This window comes from Euphorbia lathyris, chromosome 8 (assembly GCF_963576675.1).
Source record: "Euphorbia lathyris chromosome 8, ddEupLath1.1, whole genome shotgun sequence".
Classification (NCBI taxonomy): domain Eukaryota; kingdom Viridiplantae; phylum Streptophyta; class Magnoliopsida; order Malpighiales; family Euphorbiaceae; genus Euphorbia; species Euphorbia lathyris.
This window is the reverse complement of record NC_088917.1, coordinates 52,447,933-52,467,381: the sequence shown is the minus strand read 5'-3', so window position 1 is coordinate 52,467,381 and position 19,449 is coordinate 52,447,933. Positions and strand designations below refer to the sequence as shown.

The 19,449-nt window shown below is 36.8% G+C and overlaps 2 protein-coding genes and 1 long non-coding RNA gene across 3 annotated transcripts; 2 read left to right on the top strand and 1 right to left on the bottom strand.

The window, feature by feature from the left end:
• The first annotated feature begins 5,667 nt into the window (after positions 1–5,667).
• On the top strand, positions 5,668–10,573 carry LOC136203197 (uncharacterized). The gene is made up of 5 exons (XM_065994289.1): positions 5,668–6,992; positions 8,120–8,177; positions 8,280–8,363; positions 9,022–9,163; positions 9,903–10,573. Exons 1-5 carry the CDS (start codon positions 6,497–6,499, stop codon positions 10,269–10,271), a joined length of 1,149 nt encoding a protein of 382 aa, XP_065850361.1. The 5' UTR covers positions 5,668–6,496; the 3' UTR covers positions 10,272–10,573.
• Positions 10,574–13,408: 2,835 nt separating this feature from the next.
• Positions 13,409–16,545, top strand: LOC136204229 (glycerophosphodiester phosphodiesterase GDPDL6-like). The gene is made up of 8 exons (XM_065995439.1): positions 13,409–13,502; positions 13,580–13,986; positions 14,094–14,592; positions 14,678–14,719; positions 14,799–15,080; positions 15,162–15,304; positions 15,386–15,872; positions 15,949–16,545. The coding sequence occupies exons 1-8, from the start codon at positions 13,409–13,411 to the stop codon at positions 16,257–16,259; spliced, it is 2,265 nt and encodes a 754-aa protein (XP_065851511.1). The 3' UTR covers positions 16,260–16,545.
• On the bottom strand, positions 15,043–16,741 carry LOC136204230 (uncharacterized). Its single transcript, XR_010675094.1, has 3 exons — positions 16,552–16,741; positions 15,398–15,854; positions 15,043–15,193 (listed from the first exon to the last, which is right to left on the bottom strand). It is a non-coding gene; the product is annotated as an uncharacterized lncRNA (long non-coding RNA).
• Positions 16,742–19,449: the final 2,708 nt, after the last annotated feature.

Below are 19,449 nucleotides of genomic sequence, written 5' to 3'. Positions count from 1 at the left end.
GCTGGCTTTCTTTACAAGTACGACGTTAGAAAGCCAATCCGGATAGTGAACCTCGCGAATAAATTTTACAGCTAGTAGCTTCTCGATCTCTTCCTTGACTGCAGCTTGTTTGTCCTTTGCTTGCACTCTCATCTTCTGCTTCAAGGGCTCCACGGAGGGGTCGATGCTCAATCTGTGCGTTGCTTGCTCGGGTGAGACTCCCGTGATATCCTCGGTGCACTAAGCGAACACGTCTAAATGCTCTGATAGAACAACCTTGATCTCGTCGGCCAAATGGGGCATGAGTTTGGTCCCAATTTTCACTGTCTTGGTGTCCGTGATGGCACAGTCGCTGACTGGTTCAATTGGTATGGGATTGTATCCCCTCATGTCCATCAGACCGTCTTCCAGGTAAAGTGCTGTCCGAGGTTGAGTAGCCTCCCACTGCAATCTTTTGGCCAAGATGCGATCTCCTTAGATGGTGATTCTGTCATGCTGGACCAGCAAAGTCAAGTATAATTCGGAGATATCAACCGTGGCCTTCAGGTTAGCCAGCAGAGGTCTTCCGATGATGGCATTGTAGGCCAAGGGGATATCGACCACCACCCATTCTGCGGTGTCCTCTACTTCCTTATCGCTTTCGGCAAAGACTGTTGACAGAGAGATGACTCCCTTTACTGGGACTTCAATTTCCGACAGGCCAACCAGGGGGAAAGTCCCGGCTCGGAGGGCTGTGTGAGCATTCCTCTGTTGAAACACCTTTCCACAAGATTTTGATTTGACAAAATTAATTAAGTGAAAGTAAATATTCTACAACACACTAAGTTTAAATGCTTTGATTTAGTGTTACTAATGTGTTTGTTCAATGTTGAGTTTATAATTTATCATAAGACATAAAGATCATAAGGCTCAAGCCCTATATGGAAATCAAGGCCCAAGTCAAACAAGCCAAAGACCACTCAGCCCGCGTATCTCCAAAACGTCGCCGTTGAAGTGATGAAACGCATGCTGAGTAAAGAAGGATCGAGAAGATCCACGTAGACAACTTCGGTATGAAGCTGCTGAGCTGTCTCGACAAAACGTGCAAGACCTGCTGACCATAAGACAGCTTCCAGACAAAGTATTTCCCCATTTAGTAAAGTTCAGAAGACACAACAAGCTGTCTGGTTGACGTTACCCAAAATGGTGGAACATACTGACACACTGATCGAAGAACAGAAGACGCTGGAATCTGATTGGCTAAAGAGAACTGCTGGCAGACTCAGTGAAAGCGACTTGTAGCCGTTTCCCTCCAACGGTTATTTCGAAATTCGAAATAACCAGAAGCTCTCATAGCTCTCTATAAATAGAGCATTCAGAATCCACATTCTTAAGAGAACTTTGAGCAAAAGCCGTTACGCTGACCAAACGTATATAAAAGTTCTCCATCAAAAGCAAAGAAAAATTCTTACACTACAAAGTCTATTCATTTGTGTAAAAGTCTAGAGTGATTGTTTTTCAATCATCTAAGGTGTTCTAGCAATTGTTGTTTAGGACAAAATCTTTATCATTTCTAGAAGTAGAAAGGAGAGGCTGAGTACTCGGTTTTAAGTACTCAGCGGAGAGATTAGGATTGAGTAGAAGTATAGAGGAAGGTACTCTTGTCATACTCAATTGCTGATATTGTAAAAGGTTTGAGGCTCTACCTTTAAAGAGCTCAGTAGAGGATTTGAAATCTCGGAAGTGTTCTGGGGACAGGACGTAGGCTTAGAAGAAGCCGAACCTGGATAAATCTGCTGAGTGAAGTTTTCTTAAACCTTAACTCCTTATTTATATTGCTTGCTTAAAACAAACTAAAACTGACCAAGTAAAAGAGGTCAAGCTGAGTTGTGCGCTACAAACGAGCAGGTTCAGGAATAGACTCTAAGTGCTATTTCCTGACCTAAGCAACGAAGCTGTCCTAGTCACTAATTGACTAAGCCAGTGTCTTGCTGAGTGTTAAGTGTCGCTGTTTTATAAACTTTTCTTAAAGAAAAGAAATCTGCCCAAATTATTTTAAAAAGGTAAAATAGTTCCTAACACCCCCTTGGAACTATATTTGCAACCTTACAAAGGACCAACATCCTCATCGCGCGGAGTGCCTTCCAGGTGAGCAAGTTCACCGAGCTTCCTGTATCCACCAGCACTCGATGCGTCTTAAAGCCGGCGATGTTGATGGTGACCACAAGTGCCTCCGAATGGCTGGTCCGGAGTGGTGGCTGCAACGTCATGGTCTGATCAACTGCTTTTCTCTTTCGGGAGCTATCCGGAGGCGTACAGAGTGCCGGAGCTCCCTCCCTTATGACGTGTATCTCCCCGTGGTGCCTAGGTCGCTTTGGTTCATCTGCTCGGCCGGTGTCCCGCTGCTTCGGGCTCTGCTCCCTCTGCCTAACTGCCTTCGGTGGCGCGCCTTCCTCAGTTATCCACTCAATCTCTTTCTGGAGTTGATAGCAGTTCTCCGTGGAGTGCCCGGAGGATTTGTGATACTTGCAGTACTCCTTTTCTACACGGGCTTTGCCTTTATCGACCGGTGGAGCCGGGTGTGCAAATCGGCGAGGCTGGCTCTGAGCAGCATAATGCACCTCCTTCCCGTGGGATCGGCCCCCTCTACGCTCAATGTTAGTTCGCTTGACTCGAGCTGGAAAAGGCATCGGGGCCTCCTTTCGTGCCCGGCCTTCGTCACGTGCCTCTACGGTCGGTCTGCTCTTTTCCTGTTTGTGCGTGTCGCCTCTGGCCTTGTCTCTTTCTGACTCTTCGTACCCTGCGGGCCGGTCGCAGTCGTCATACCGGATGAAGGTTTGTGCCATGGTCATGAGTTCTTCGAAAGATCTCGACATCTTCCGAAAACACTTCTGTTTTAAGGGCTCGCATGAAGTTCCTTTAGCCAAAGCGTCATGAGCCACTTCGAGGTTGAGGCCCTTGACCTGTGAGGCCATATGATGAAACTTGGAAAGAAAGTTGCGCAGTGGCTCAGTTGCTCGCTGCTTGAGCCCGTTGAGGTCCGAGCTGATCTTCCTTACTTTTGCTGCCGTGGAGAAATGGGAGAGGAAAAGGTCCTTTAGGAGATCGAATGAGTCAATTGATTCCGGAGAGAGTCCTCGATACCACTCTTGCGCACTGGAAGAGAGTGTGGTGGGAAAAACTTTGCACATGATGTCCTCGTCTTTTGAGTACAAGTTGATGGTACTCATGAAAGATGCCACGTGGTCGTTCGGGTCTTCGGTTCCCGAATACTGCGATAGCCGAGGAGCCTTCCAGTCTCGTGGGAACCTCATCTCGATGATCCTTTGTAGTAGCGGTGTTTTACTGGAGGTGATGCTTCCTCCCATGACGCCCCCGAGGGCCCTCTTGTCTAGAAAACACTAGATCTTCAGCTCCAACATGTCTTCGTTACTCGCGGCCGTTGTCTCGTCGCATCGCGCACCGCTCTCTCCGGCCGTGGCATCTCCGGCGCCTCTCCCTACGAGGACTCCGGGTCCTGAGGGCTCCTCCGATAGAGTGCCCTTTCTTTGTATCTCCGCTGCTTCTTTAAGGTATTGCCAGATTTTGGCGTTCTCCTCCTGCAAGCTTCTCTGTTGATCTATGATCTTCATCTGAGCCGCCGTATGAATAGCCTGTGTGGTCTGAAAACCTTGTATCGCACTGAGGAGCTGTGTGGTATTGTAAGTTTCTTCTTCTTCAGGGCTCACCCCCTTCATTAGTGGTCCCAGGTTTCTAGGGAAAATTGGAATGGTCGGTACGGAACGCTCGATGTTAGTCATGGAGCTAGTTGCTCCCACTTCCGGCGCTTGCGTCGGAACAGACTCAGTTGGGGTTTGCATTTTGCTTGAAGCTCCGAGGTCACTTGTAGTCCACGTTCACCGCACCAAATAATTAGGATACGTGGAACAGTGATCCGGCTTTCCCCGGAGAAGGTTCTTGTGCTCTCCGATGATCGTCTCTGTGTGGGGAGCGGTCCCTGCGTATACTCCGACGATCAAGACAGTTAGTCGCTCTAGAGAATTATATATTTGCTGTAAGAACGAGTTAGGAAGTATGTTACCCGATCCTATGTCTTGGTTGTCTCCTCCTTATTTATAGTGAGTCCATTTGGGCCCTACTGGGCCTAATTGGCCAGTTGGGCCATCAGTTGATCTTCCGAATCAGTACATATCTCTCAATCTATTCTTCTTCTCTAAATTACTCATCCTTTGCAAAATTGGTTTCATATTGCCAAACCCAACCCAATGATAAGTCCAAACTCCTAATCTCCAAATTCGAGTTTAACTCCTTTGACGTTGAACCACATCTCTCTATGTTTTGGTTTAAATGGAGTAATCTCTCTAGTTAATACGCCATAACATATGAGAGTAGATAATGTGCATCATTCCATATCCACTAAATGTCCGAAACAACTCCTCTTAAACATTTACATTTGTTTTCTTGATAAAGTATTCTTCACTTTCTTCATTACAGCGAAGTCGACCCTCATTGTATGCCATTGTATTCAAGCTAAAGAGATACTTAAATTTGATACCTTTCAAACTATCATCCAGAGGTGCTAATTTCTTTCCCTTCTAGGAATCCTTAGTCAAAACTTTCACATTATAGCAAAAAAAAAATTGACATTTAATGTAAGAGAAATAAGAAAAACAAAACTACTTTGTAGTTACTAAACTCTTCCGCATTTAATCCAACTGCGAAGACAAACACAAACCATAAATATTTCGCAGTTATAGTAACTGTGAAACAAATAAAAAAAACTGCAAAAACAATTGTTTTTGCAGTTCCTACAATCCTTTTGTAGTGTTTGAAACTACAGAGCAAATTCATTATTTGTATAGATAAAGTTACCAAAGCAATTGAATGGTTTTTAATTTTGTTTGATATCTAGCAAAACAAATACATATATATCATTCATTATTTGTATAAATGTTATTTTCATTCTTATATTAAAAGCTTTTAAAAAATGGTTAAAAATTTATGCAAATTTGCAGTCATAAAAAAAAATGAATTTACTCTACAGTTGCTTAAACCGCAAATGAAATTCACAACTTTAAAACTATCGAGCTGCTGAAATAAGGGTATTTTTAACCCATTAAATCATGCAAAACATCCCAAATAAGATTGGAATGCATAAAGATGCTAATAAACATAACTCTGACCCTAATAAGACCTTAAATCATACGAAAACTATATCTTAAACTCTAAACTCGTAATATCCTAACAAATCCCAAAAATTAAACAAAAATCACGATCTTAGATGCAAGGAGCATGAAACTTACTTTATTTCTGCCCTTTGCCATTGAGTTTGATGCAAAAATCTGTCGAAAATCCCGCACAAACTCAACCAAAATCGCCCAAAGTTTTTACTGAGATGTTCTTGTATACAATGACTTGGTGGGTTTTTTCAAAGTAGGAGTATTTCGGAAATAAAAGTGTCTGGTTTAGTAATATATGTTACGATGAGTCTAAAAATGTAAACGAGATTATCAACTGAGCGATTTTTATAATTAACCCTAACTTTAATTATTGATTAACATTTAAGAAAATGTGTAAGATTATTGAGAGGGGAGGACACGATACCGGAAGTGACCAGATATAGCCGGTAAAATACAGCTCTGAACCGGCTGTCTAAGTCAACATCACTGAGAGAAGCAAAAGAAAAAAAAAAAAGGCCCAATCTTCACACACTCTCTCTCTCTTTCAGCCATTACCTCTATACTTAATTTATTTCTCTCTCATTTTTATATACTCAACTACACAATTCAATTCCTTTCCCTTCCCTGAGATCGATCCATTTCAATCGCATTTTTCAGACACTTGTTCTATCTTCTCGGGAAAAAGGAAAAGGAAAAAGGAAAGTCTGAGCAGAAAAAGAAAAGAAAGAAGCCATGAAAACTGTAAATTCCACACGCAATGTGTCAGCTTTTCTACAATATAGGGGAACTGAAACGACAAAGGTTTAAAAATCCCATTTTTTTTTTTCGTTTTGGAGAGAGGTAGGTAAAGCTTCTCTCTCTATATCTCGTTTTTAACAATGCAGAACGGAATCTTTATATTTCGAGGCTCTTTTTTTTTTTTTAAATAATACATTAATTTTCTGATCTTTTGAGCTGTGTATAAAAACCTAAAGCTTTTTGTTCAAAGTTAAATTCTTTATATTTTCAGTGCATTTTTAATTTTTGTTGTTTTACTGTGGGACTTCTGTTTAGCTGATTCGTAGATACTGATGTGAGGGTTTTGAGCGAGCAGTGTCAAAACCCAAGATCTGTGCTGGTTTAGTTCCAGATTATGGTTGGTGAATGCGGTTTACTAGAAAGTGGAAGACCCATTTATGGTTCTTGTATATATATATGTCTTTTCTGTTTATTGATGCTCAGCAAAATATGGGGGTCTTATTGAATTCTCTGGGGAGTTGTTAAATTTTAGGAGCATTTAAACAAAGTGGGGGAAGTTTCGTGTATTTTTTGAAAGGGAGACCAAAAATTTCTATTTAAAAATCAGTGTTAAGTTAGTAATGTCAGGAGCTCCAAGAGTGAGGTCTATGAATGTGGCTGATTCTGAGACCAGGCCTATCTTAGGACCTACCGGAAACAACAAGGCCGGGTCATTAATTGCGAGGAAGCCTGCCTCCAAACAAATGAGAAAAGTTGAAACATCGCCAGAGGAAGTTTCATTAAGTGAAGAGAAGAATGCATTTACAGTAGCTACTGGCAATGCTCGATCCCCCAAATCACATTCTGTTAGCATTCCTTCTGTGCTTCGTCGGCATGAGCAGTTGTTGCATTCAAATTTATCTCTAAACGCTTCTTGTTCATCTGATGCGTCCACAGATTCATTCCATAGCCGAGCATCTACTGGCAGGTTGACACGATCAAATAGCTTAGGAACTAGGAGAAAGCAATATGCTTCAAGGCCGAGAAGTGTTGCTTCTGATGGGGGTTTAGAATCTCCTCCAGCTTCCGGTGCTTCACAATCTAAGAAGAGCTGTGCTTGGGTGACACCCAATTCTGGTGCGCTTCCTGAATTTTTTTATTTTATTTTAGACTTAACCATAATTACAAAGTCATGATGCTCTTTTATTACGTTCTTGCTTCATGTTATTGCAAACCATGTCGATTATGAAATTCAAGTTGTTTAATTTGCATTTTATGTTATTCTCACAAGCCCTTGTATGTAGAGTTGGAGGTATACAATTGGATACAAAGTGGAGTTTTGCAAATCTTTGTCAATGTTTTGTAGCTATATTGTTGTTCAGAGGCTTTTACATTAATCCTTAAACAACCTACTTTGCATTCATCTATGTTATGTTATCTTAAAAAAAAAAAAAAGAGCCTGGTGCCCTTGCATCTTGAAAGAAAGGCTAAAGTGTGAAATTGTAACATGGCTTAAAGTGTACAACTTATAAACCCATTTAAATTTTCATTTTTGTGCAATTGATTGTGTAAAATGAATTGAGAGTGTATATGTGTTCTTAAGCTAAGTGGCTTGTCTCAAAAAGGTAGTCAGTCGCCTTGAAGATTAGGCTATACGTTTTGGAAAACTGTACCACCATCTATTAGCTAGTCATCTTATTTTACTTTTGTGTTTCTAGAACAATCTCACACTGTCATTATCCAAATGAAGAACACCGTAATTAGGCTTCTTTAGGTTATGAATAGTTTATAATACTTACTTGCCAATTGCTATGAGTGATAACCTTCCATAATTTGATTCAATAAGGTCCCATTTCCCAATATCTGATTGTTTCTGCTTTCTATGATGAACAAGGCATAGGATCCTATTTAATTCCTTTATATATTGGGAAATTGATTGGAAGTAATCGTTTGTTGAGCATAAACTTAATTGATATTTGGAGTTCTTGTATTGGAATATGAATTCCTATTTCGAAAGCTCTCAGAATTTTGAAATTTTGTTAATTAACGACAAAAGGGCCAATATATGTTGTTATATATCAATACATAATGGATTAAAACATTAACTGTGATGATGTGGAAGTTAAGATAACATGGCTATTACTTAGGAGTTAGGAAGCAGTGAACGATGAAATTTTCATGATCAAGTCAAGTGCTGTTCAGATGCTTCAAAAATGCACATTCCAAAATTTGGCACTGACGGGTTCTTCACTTGTTTAAATCAGATCCGTATTATGCTACTTTCCATGATGAAGAATGGGGAGTTCCAGTACATGATGACAAGTATGTGGTTCTAGCATCATGTTTACTAGTTGAACAGCCTCTTCTTCTTTCCTGTTCCAAAAGTTATATGTTTGATCTTCTTCTCTGCTACTGTGTATGCAGGAAATTGTTTGAGCTTCTTGTTTTTTCTGGTGCTTTGGCTGAACTTACTTGGCCTGCCATTTTAAGCAAACGACATTTATTTAGGTACTAAATATATTCTTGCCACACTTTATCTATTATCAGACTCATCAATGAATTACTCCAGTTACAATCACCTTTAAACGAGATTGAATTGTTTTTGATAGAGTCAGCAGTCAGTTGGCCCTTCAACAACGTGGCTCCTGGGATTAACTTGCTCCAAAATGAACTCTGGGTATCAATTTGATCCTTCAATTTGGTACTTTTGGTCAAAATAGTCCAAAACGGCACCTGTCAGCATTCAGAATTGACGTGTTAGAAAAATATCAACCACGTGCTCACACGTGTCACTTTTGGACTAATTTGGCCTAAAATGCCATGTTGCGAACTAAATTGATACTCAAAGTTCATTTTGGGGCAAATCGATCCTGTGAGCCAAGTTAAGAGGTGAAATTGTGTTTCTAAAGGTATTGATCAATTTGATAGAGGGCGAGCCTTGGCGCAATGGTAAACGTTGTTGTCGTGTGACCAAGAGGTCACGGGTTCGAGTCTTAGGAGCGGTCTCTTTTGCAGGGGAAGGTTTGCCCCCAATACACCCTTGTGGTGGGACCCCTCCCCGGACCCTCGCTTAGCGGGGACGCGTAGTGCACCAGGCCGCCCTATTGAACAATTTGATATCTACATGATTGACAAACTAAATAAATACATGTATGTTCTTCCATAGGGAAGTTTTTGCAGATTTTGATCCGATTGCAGTCTCAAAACTTAACGAGAAGAAGATCATAGCACCAGGAAGCACAGCTAGCTCCTTGTTATCAGAAGTTAAACTGCGTTCTATCATGGAGAATGCACGGCAAATATCGAAGGTAGATTCTCTCTCAGCTTTAGATTATCCTTCTCTGCCAGGTTCAGATAAAGTGCATCACAAGTTTATTATTTGTTTGTTTTTCTGAAGGTATTCAATTCAACCTTTTCCATTCCAGAAGTGGGATTTTATGTTATGTATTCACATCCTTTGTTCTTACCTTAATTGGATAAGAGCATTCATAATTGCAGTAAATGTTTTCCTTTTTGCCGAACCTTTCAAGTGATAAATTAAAGTGCTGAATGGTCATATGATGAGGTAAGTTAGGTGAGAAGTTAGTTGAATGGTTGTGGTCCTGGCATATGATATATCTACATTTCTTTGAAGTATACAGGCAGGACAAACTATATAACTTGACCTTGATGTATTATCTTATGGCAGTAGTTATACAACCTAATTATTTATTTTCTTCAAGATGCCAGCTTGCTTGATAATTTTAACTAATTTTCAATCTGATTAGATGACTTGTAGGAATTTCAGTTTTCACCCTGAATTTAAGTTTTGAGGACAATGTACCCTCCAATTTCTGATTTTTATGCTCATTAAGCCCCATTCTCTCCTTTAACTTAGCACCTGTATCACAACTATTTGGGAGTTAAATGACCATAAGTTAGATTTTGAGGTTGAATGCCAACTTCAGGGAGGAAAAATTAGATTTTGTGACTTTTACAGGATTGGATACGGCACACTTTCTATAATTATCATTATAACTAATATTTTGCAGGTTTAATTGGTGGCAGGTGATAAATGAGTTTGGATCATTCGACAAGTATATTTGGAGCTTCGTGAACTACAAGCCAATAGTGAGCAGATTCCGGTATCCTCGGCAAGTTCCTGTAAAAACTCCTAAAGCAGAAGCAATAAGCAAAGACCTAGTGAGAAGAGGATTCCGCAGCGTAGGACCTACGGTGGTGTACTCCTTCATGCAGGTAGCCGGATTAACAAATGATCATCTCATCAGTTGCTTCAGATTTGTGGAGTGTGTAAATGCAGCAGAAGTAAAGGAAGAAAAGGGTATCAAATTAAAGGGTGAGGAAGAAATAAGTGACAAGGGCATGGAGTCCAAAATATCCATAGCTGTGGATGAGTTGAGTTTCTCCTCAGACTGAATCACTAGTTTATCCTAGCAACAACGCTTATGAAGGTGTGTTCTGTGTATAAAATTTCATGAATTTGTATGTTTCATGATTTCTTAGATTGTAGATTATTAAAGTGAATTAATTATATTAAATTAACTGATGATTGTACTTTTTGGGGGGCCTGTCAAGAGAGCCTTGAGAAACAGAAAAAAAAGGAGAGTTTAACGTTTTGTACAGTTGAAACTTGCTAGTCTTATTTAGAATCATCTTTAAAACCACATTTTGGGATCAACAATTCATCTATGAAATCAAATCATATTCTTTTCTTTTCTTAGGGAAGTCTTATTAATCGGTTTGAGCCGCGTTAATTGTCGGGATTTTCTACAGGGGACCGGTTATGACACGTGTTGCAAAAGCTTATATGGATGACGTGTCGTCTCCTTAGGAGCATTAATCTGCTGTTTCTCATTTGATTTGTCATAGAATGTGTTATAGCTATAAATTCATGGGATCAGTTATCTTAACGTTGTAAATGATACAACTGAGGGTTTAAATATTAACAAGTTAGGTTATTTTTAGATATCACTAATAAAGTTTTTCATTCTCATTCGTTGTGAATCTTGTTATCTCTACTACACATGTATGTTATGTTATCACTCAATAATAAATTAAAGATATATGTATACATGAGAAAAAAAAATATTATGTATTTTGCACGTGTCGGGCAAAAAAAATTAAAAATCTGTATATTTTGTTGACTTGTAAAAGTAATCTATCTTTAAATTTATGGGTTAATTACAAAACTATCCTTTTTTTAAAATCCATTTACATATCTAGTTTAGTTCTCAAACTTCTTACAAATCTAGGTAGTTTCACTATATTTGGACAAAAATATCTTTATCCTTATCCAATAGGACTGTATGTCGACTGCGTGGACATATGTAGTTCAAAATCGGTTGCATCATTTCCCTTTTAACCTTTGCAAATCGATGTTAGTTGCAAAATGGAACAATTTCAATTGACCGTCCACGTATGCCATATTTTCTCGAACGGTTTTCCAATGGTCGTGTCATGATATCATACAAGGAACAGTTCCAAACGATATACTTCTGCATTTGAGAAAAAAAAAACACACATTAACAAACAAACACGACAAGCTCGTACTAAGAGAGTTTGTCGCACCCTGAAAAAATGCGACAAAAGCGACAAGCTCATACTACTGGATTATGTCGCATCGTGAAAAAATACGATAAACGCGACAACATTAAAATACTACGCCATTGTCGCACTAGGTCGTGGTGTGACAGATGCGACAAATATCGAGAATCTCAGAAAACTATTGTATAGCGACAAATCTAAAAAAATGTAGAGTTTCAATGGGTTGAATGGGTTCGAAATGCATAAACCTATGCATCATCTTACACACATCTGATATTATATTGAAATTAAAATTGAAATTTAGGTCAAACCGAACACCATACTTATATGAATGAACAAAGATTTAGCTCTTGGATTGTTCACTCGATTGTTGTAAAAAAATGAAAGCAAAAAAAGAAGGGAAGAAGAAAAGTGTAGAAAAAGTGTGGTAAATGAGGAATGAGGAAGATAATGGTATTTTTATCCAAATGTAGTGAAACTACCTAGATTTGTAAGAAGTTGGAAAACTGAACTAGATATGTAAATAAGTTTTTAAAAAGGCTAGTTTTGTAATTAACCCTTAAATATATTATGAAATAGCAAAACCTCCAAAATCCTTTTTTTTTTTTTTTTGTAAAAAATGACCATTACAAGGGATGCCCATTAACATATTTGTTTAGCCATATTATTTTTGCACGTGTCGGATGGAAAACGGTTCTGTTAATTTCCATACCAATTGGAATAGGTTATGATTAAATGTCAAAATTTTAAATAGTTCAAAGGTCAAATAACGTTTTATTAAGCTCAACAGAATTATAAATATATCAATCAATTTTTCTTTACAAGTTTATGTAATGAATAAAAAAAAGACATGAATGGTCATTACAAAACTATTATTCAATGATAAAAAAAATGAAAAATGAAAAGAAAAACGAAGAAAATGAAAAAATAAAAGGGAAAACAAGAGAAAAAAATGTGGAAAAAAAACGAATTAATGAAGAAAATGAAAAAAACCCTTTCAAACCAAATAGCTAGTTTTCCTCACTTTTCTTTTTTCATTGTATCTATTTTATTCTTTTTGTTTTTTCTCAGTTTTTCGTTTTCTTCATCATTGTTTTTAATTATGTAAATCAAATTTTATGATTACATTTAACTAAATGAATAAATATGGATAATATAATAGTAATTTTACTTCATTTTTTTTTAACTTTTTTTACTTTGCAAACTGAACACGAAATTTGATCATTATTTTATTCCATTTCATTACATGACAACTTTGATTACATTGCACTATAACGTAAGAAACGAGATCTCCGAGATGTATAAATAAAAGATTCACAGCTCAATATATAAAATTTCTCGGTATACAGAAACGGAAAAAAATTGAAAAACGAGGAAAACAAAACAAAAGAGAAAACAACAGGAACAATAGTAGGGGTTTCGTTTGTGTGGTTTAACCTGTGTTTGATTGTTAAAAAAATGCAGGAAAATTAAATAAAATGTAATAATTATGAATAGGAAACTGATATTTCTTTAATTTGATATTAAAATGCAGGATCCTGAAGAAAATATAGTGGTAAATATTTAAGTTGGAGGTTCCTGAAGAATCGGTGGAAAAGATATAAATTGTGATAAATAAAAGGGAAGTTAAAAAAGTGACATTTACACCCTACATTAAGTTCTAATTTTAAGGAATTAAAAATAGTAAGATAAAACAGTTAATTTCATTCCCTTCAATTGATGTTTCTGTTTCTAAAAAACCATAATTTATTTATTGTTCAGCTATTAATGCGATCAAATGTGTGGGAGTAATTAGAGAGACCTTTTACACTTTTAATCTCATCTTTTTTGGTTCTCTCTCTTCTCCCCTCCACCTCCATTCTCCTAGGCCTAGGCAATGTTCTTTTCATATTCTTAATCTCTTTGTAAGTCTCATTTTGTTCTAATCTAATCAAATTCAAGCTGCTTTAAAATGATTTTGATTTTTGATTCTTCATCAGTTTGTGGCAGGATAGGAGGATTAGAAGAAAATGATCAAGTATTGGCTACTTGTTTTGCTAATTCATGCATCTTCATCACAAAGTAAACCACCTACCAGCAACAAAGTATGGAAGACTTTAAAAGGTAATTATATACATTCCTATGTCTTCCTTCCCCAATCCGGATTTTAAAACTAATACATTATTTCTCTTTTTTGGCAGGTGATCCGCCTGTGGTGGTTGCTAGAGGTGGATATTCGGGTGTATTTCCAGAATCGAGTCCATTTGCACATGAGTTAGTTAAAACAAGCAGTGTCACAGATACGGTTATTCTTTGCAATTTACAACTAACAAAAGATGGAGCTGGAATTTGCCAACCTGATGTCAAGATTGACAATTCAACTAATGTAAATATGGTTTACCCTAAACAGCAAAAGACCTACAAGGTTAATGGCAAGGAGGTTACTGGCTGGTTTTCTATTGATTTTACTTCCGATCAGCTTTACGAAAATGTTACAGTGATGCAAAATATATTGACTCGACCAAGCGCCTTTGATAATCTAGTGCCTATAGCTGTTGTGGAGGATGTTTTACATACTAAATTTGATGCATATTGGTTGAATGTTCAGGTAAATCTATCTAATCTTTCTACCCAACCAGGTTCATTCAACATCCAGACAAATTGAATAATCCTGCATGTATGTATATAATTTACACCTTTGATTCTTTCTTGCAGTATAGTATGTTCTATGATGAACACAAACTGAATATGGCTTCATACATCCAAAAGCAGAAGTTGTTGCGGTCTGTTGCTTACCTTTCAAGTCCTGAGATCGGGTTATTGAAGGCACTTGCAGGAAAAGTGAGCAAGAGAACTAAGCTCGTCTTTGCTTTTCTTGATCAAAATCTAGTTGAGCCCTCCACGAATCAAAAGTACGGTGATATCTTGAAAGATCTAGCAGCAATCAAGTTATTTGCTTCTGGTATTCTTGTCCCCAAAAATTACATATGGCCTACAACCAAAGCTAACTATTTGGAGAAAGCTCCAACTTCTCTTGTTACTGATGCTCATGAAGCCGGTTTACTAGTATATGTTACTGGCTTCGCAAATGACATGGTTATTTATGATTACCACTACGATCCAGTCGTAGAGTATCTGAATTTCATCGATCATCCCCAATTTTCTGTTGATGGGCTCATCTCAGATTTCCCTACCGCAGCATCATCAGCTGTTGGTAAGATTATAAAGTATCTATCTATCTATGTTTTTCATTCTTCAACTGTTAGTATTCATACTGTTCCCTCTGGATTTTTCTGCAGCATGCTTTGGAGAATTCAGTAACTTCGAGGTGTCAAAGAAGGGTAAGACTGCATTCTAATGAATTATATGGTTAAAAAAAGCACAGATGTTGTGAAATTTTAATTGGTACAAAAATAGCAGGTAGAACTACAATCATAAGTCACAATGGAGCGAGCGGAATATATCCTGGTAGCACTGATCTTGCTTATCAACAAGCATTAAAAGATGGGGCTGACATAATTGATTGCTCGGTTCAAATGTCAAAGGATGGTATATCTTTCTGTTTGGATTCTGCAGATCTTACTGGAGATACAACAGCAATGCCTACATTCGTGTCCCGATCTAGTACTATCCCTGAAATTCAAAAGGATCCTGGAGTATTTACATTTGACCTTACATGGGCTGAAATTCAGACACTCAAGCGTAAGCTCTTTTCCAGCATACACATTTTCCCCCATTATTCTTCTAGCAATCCCCTCTTATACTGATCCTCTCTTGTCTCAGCTCAATTGACAAGCCCTTTAGGAGATAATAACCTGTTCCCAAGAAACCCAGCAAGCAAAAATGCCGGTAAATTTGTAACTCTGGTCGAGTTTCTGGAAGTTGCTAAAGTAAAAGGTGCATCAGGAATTTTGATTAATATAGAGGTATATTTTTCCTACTTTAGATTTTAGACCTTGTTGATCTTATTTTGCAAATTTAACTCTCAAAAACATTTCTTCTAGTAGAATGCTGCTTACCTGGCTTCGAAGAAGGGACTTGACATAGTAACTGCAGTTAGCAAAGCCCTGATCAATGCCACATTTGACAAACAATCAACACAACAAGTTCTGATCCAATCAGATGACACTTCAGTGTTGTCCAAATTCCAAAATGTTCCTGCTTATAAAAGAGTGTTATATCTTAAAGATGAAATAAGCGATGCGCCTGCGAAGCCAGTTGATGAAATCAGAAAGTATGCAGATGCTGTTACTCTGCCCAGATTTTCCATCATTCCAACCACTGATGACGGGTTTGGTGAAACTCCAACCAAGGTTGTAGAAGAAATGCATAAAGCCAATCTCACAGTATATGTCTCAGTTCTCAGGAATGAATATGGTGCAATCCCATTCGATTTCTTCGCAGATCCCACTGTGGAGCTTTCAACTTACACTTCTGGACTGGCAGTTGATGGAATCATCACCGAGTATCCTGGAACTGCAAGCAGATACTTAAGTAAGTGCTGATCAAAACTAATGTATAAATTATAAAATTATTTAAACCCCTAAAAGTGAAATCTGCGAAATTGCAGATAATGTATGCGGTGGGGAGTATGAATTATCATATACTATCCTTCCAATTGAGCCACCACTTCTACTAGGTTTCCTTAGCCCTGATATGCAACCACCAGCAACTGCACCTATGCCAGTTCTGGATGTGGACGATGTTGTTGATCCACCATTACCAGCAGTAATTAAATCAACTGATCAGTCAGGAGGTACTCCTCCACCAGCAGCAACACAGCCTAAATCCAGTTCAAACCCTAACCACCTATCATCAAATTTCAGTCATTTGGGTCTTACTTTAATGGCAACCCTAATGTTGGATTTACTGTTTCGCTAATCATGATTGTATAAAAGGGCAACGCCGATCAAATCAGTTAAAGCTCAACTCTTGAACACTACTACGATTGAAAAAAAGGAGAGAGGGGGCAATGAATGAAAAAAAGTGGAGAGCAATACAACAAGAAATGAGCATTTCCTGGAACCTATAGGTTATCATTGTACCATACGATACATTCCTCCATGTTTCACAACAAAAACACTATTTGTATATGTAAACTTTCATTCTTTGTGAATTCTAATTAGTATGAATCAGAACAACACTAGTGGATTTAGTACAAAATTCAACTTACTTTCTTATCTTATTATAAATTCAATTCACCGGAAAACAGATCAGATGTTACACTTTCCGTTCGACGCCTTCGCACCTGCACCTGCATCTCCACATTTGGGTAAGTCTTCTTCTTCACAGCAGCAATCTTGATTCTTATACTCCAAAACTCTATATTTTATGCTTATAGGACTAGCTAGCGGATGCAGAAAGTGGAGGACCTAATTGAATAGAAAATGTTTCATTAATATAAAACTGAACTTTGCACAATTAAATTATAGATAATTTTAGGACCAGAATGTGAATTTAAAAATTAGCGGTGATGAGTACGAGACATTGTCTGGGTACCCTTTTCTACCCAAATCTAGTTACTTCTATCAATTAATGTAATTAATGTAATTACAATTGAATTAAGTAAAGGCTATGGTTACTTTGTTTTTGACAAAGTAAACATTACTTTGTATGTTTTCACCATTGGATGAATTTTATACTACATCATTCAACGATGAAAATAACCAAGTAAGGTTTACTTTATCAAAAACAAAATAACTATAGAAAGCACCGATTGAATTATTATTATATTTTTTTTAGGAGTTATATGTTTATTTAGAATTTAAAGCTTTTTAATCTTTTGTAGCAAATTAAATTTTCGTATGGTTTGTTTTATTATTTGCAGTCAATTTGTTTGTTGTGTGTTTGTAATTTAATTTCTATTTGTAAACTAGTAATTTTGACGGATATGATTATTTAACGGGTATCCAAAAGATATGATAAACAAAAATAGAGTTATTTTTATGGAATCCTATTTGTTGCTATCTGTTGAATAGGGATGACAACGGGTAGGGTATCCACGGGTAGTGTCAATTTCAAACCCTTATCCGTTTATTTTTTAATTATCCTTACCTTTTCTATTACCCTAACGGGTATATGTTTTGCATCTCATATCCGTCCCATTTAATTCATGGGTACTCGCGGGTACCTTTGTCCGTTAAAAATCAAGAAATAAAACAAAAAATATTACAAATTTAACAAAGTATAAATTTAATAAATCATTCATCTAAAAATTGAACAAATTGAATCTTAATCAATAAAAATAAAGTAGTTTAGTTATATCACTTAATGGTCGAAAAACATAAGGTTGGTGTTCAAATCTCACATCTTACATTTGAAACACAATAATATTTTTTAATATATAAAAAAGTTGTGACGGGTAACAGGTACAGGGTACCCTGGGGTCTTCCCATACCCGTCCCATTACCCTAACGGGTAATGTTTTTGATCTCATACCATAGTGTACGGATAGTCCCATTAGGGTCGGATAGTACCGGGTACCCGCGGGTAGAGTACCCGTTGCCATCCCTACTGTTGAATCGTTCATATTTTCTATACCTTAAACTCAATTAGATTCTTAATCTATATCTTAAAAATTAATTAGGTCCCTAACTTTATAAAATTATTATATTCTCAATTCGGTTATTTTATATTTTCGGTTTGACTTTAGTATCTTATTTTAAGGTTTAGTAAAAAAAAAGTTTCGCTAAACTTAACTAAAATAAATATTATATATTTATTTTGATATAATATTTTAACTTTGATTCGCTTTAACTTTCAAAACTATATATAGAGACGGTTTTAATCATATGGACCTTAATATAATATTTTATGTTTTACACCATCAAATTTCATTTTTATTTTTACCACAAACACCAAAATGGTCTTATTTGGAAAATAACTCCCAACCTATGGCTAGTGGGAAAATATTGCTCCGGAATGAACTATTTTTAATCAATATTTAAAAAACAATACTATAGATTATTAAAAAAAAAAAAACAAAAAACAATACTCTAGACATCGTAAAAAGAACCCTTTTAATTTGTTTAACCCATTATGGCCAAAGATTCTTACTTACAAAATGGTAGTATAAATATGGGTAAATTACATAGAAGTGAAGAATTCAAGGCTTTATTACAACTGTCTCATACTTGTTAAAAAAATTACAATTGTGTTATATTCTTAAAATACTAAACTACTTTTGTCATCAATCAACGATATAACTACTTTTAAAATAGGGGTAGTTTTTAAATTTAAAACTTAATAATAGTGTTAAAACATTAAATCAATAAAATAATCATATTTAAAAAAGATTGTTGCTTTTTACCGCTCCCAATTTACCTCATACCGTCCTCATTTGGACAATTTTACCCTTTTGGGAAAAAAAATAATTTTTAAGAAAAAAAACGTCAAATTTGATCTAGGTGGGTGCTAGATCCGCCCAGCCAATGGCTTGGACGGGTGGTATATCCACCCAGGCCATTGGCTGGGCGGATGCTGGATCCGCCCAGACCATGGCTGGGCGGGTGATGGATCCGCCCAGCCCATTGGCTGGGCAGATCTAGCACTGGGCTGGGCGGATCCATCACCTACCTAGACCAAATTTGGGCCTATGCACAATCCTATACTTTTTAGCGACGGAAAATATAAAATTCTCTAATTTTTTGTGACGAAAAATGCTAATCGTCACAAAAAATATGCATTATGTTCATGATTTTTTTGACAAAAAAATGTAAATTTTATTGTTTCCGACTCATAATCATCCATTTTCGAGATTCAAATTGTCGCATATCAATTATTTTCATAATTTCAATTATTATTGTTCGAGTTTGTGATTTTAGAGAAAGAACTAGTTTTTGACCCGTGCGATGCACGGATTCATCTTAATATATAAATATTAACAAAAATATAATTAATAATTACAATTAATGATATAAAAAAGGAGGTAGTGACACCTTAGCTCCATCGTTACTGTTTTATATTATATATAGATATGCAAAGAAATAGAGAGATTTTAGGGACTAATTTAAATTATGTAGAACTTTTAGATATAGATATGCAGAGAATTAGAGAGATTTTAGAGATTAAT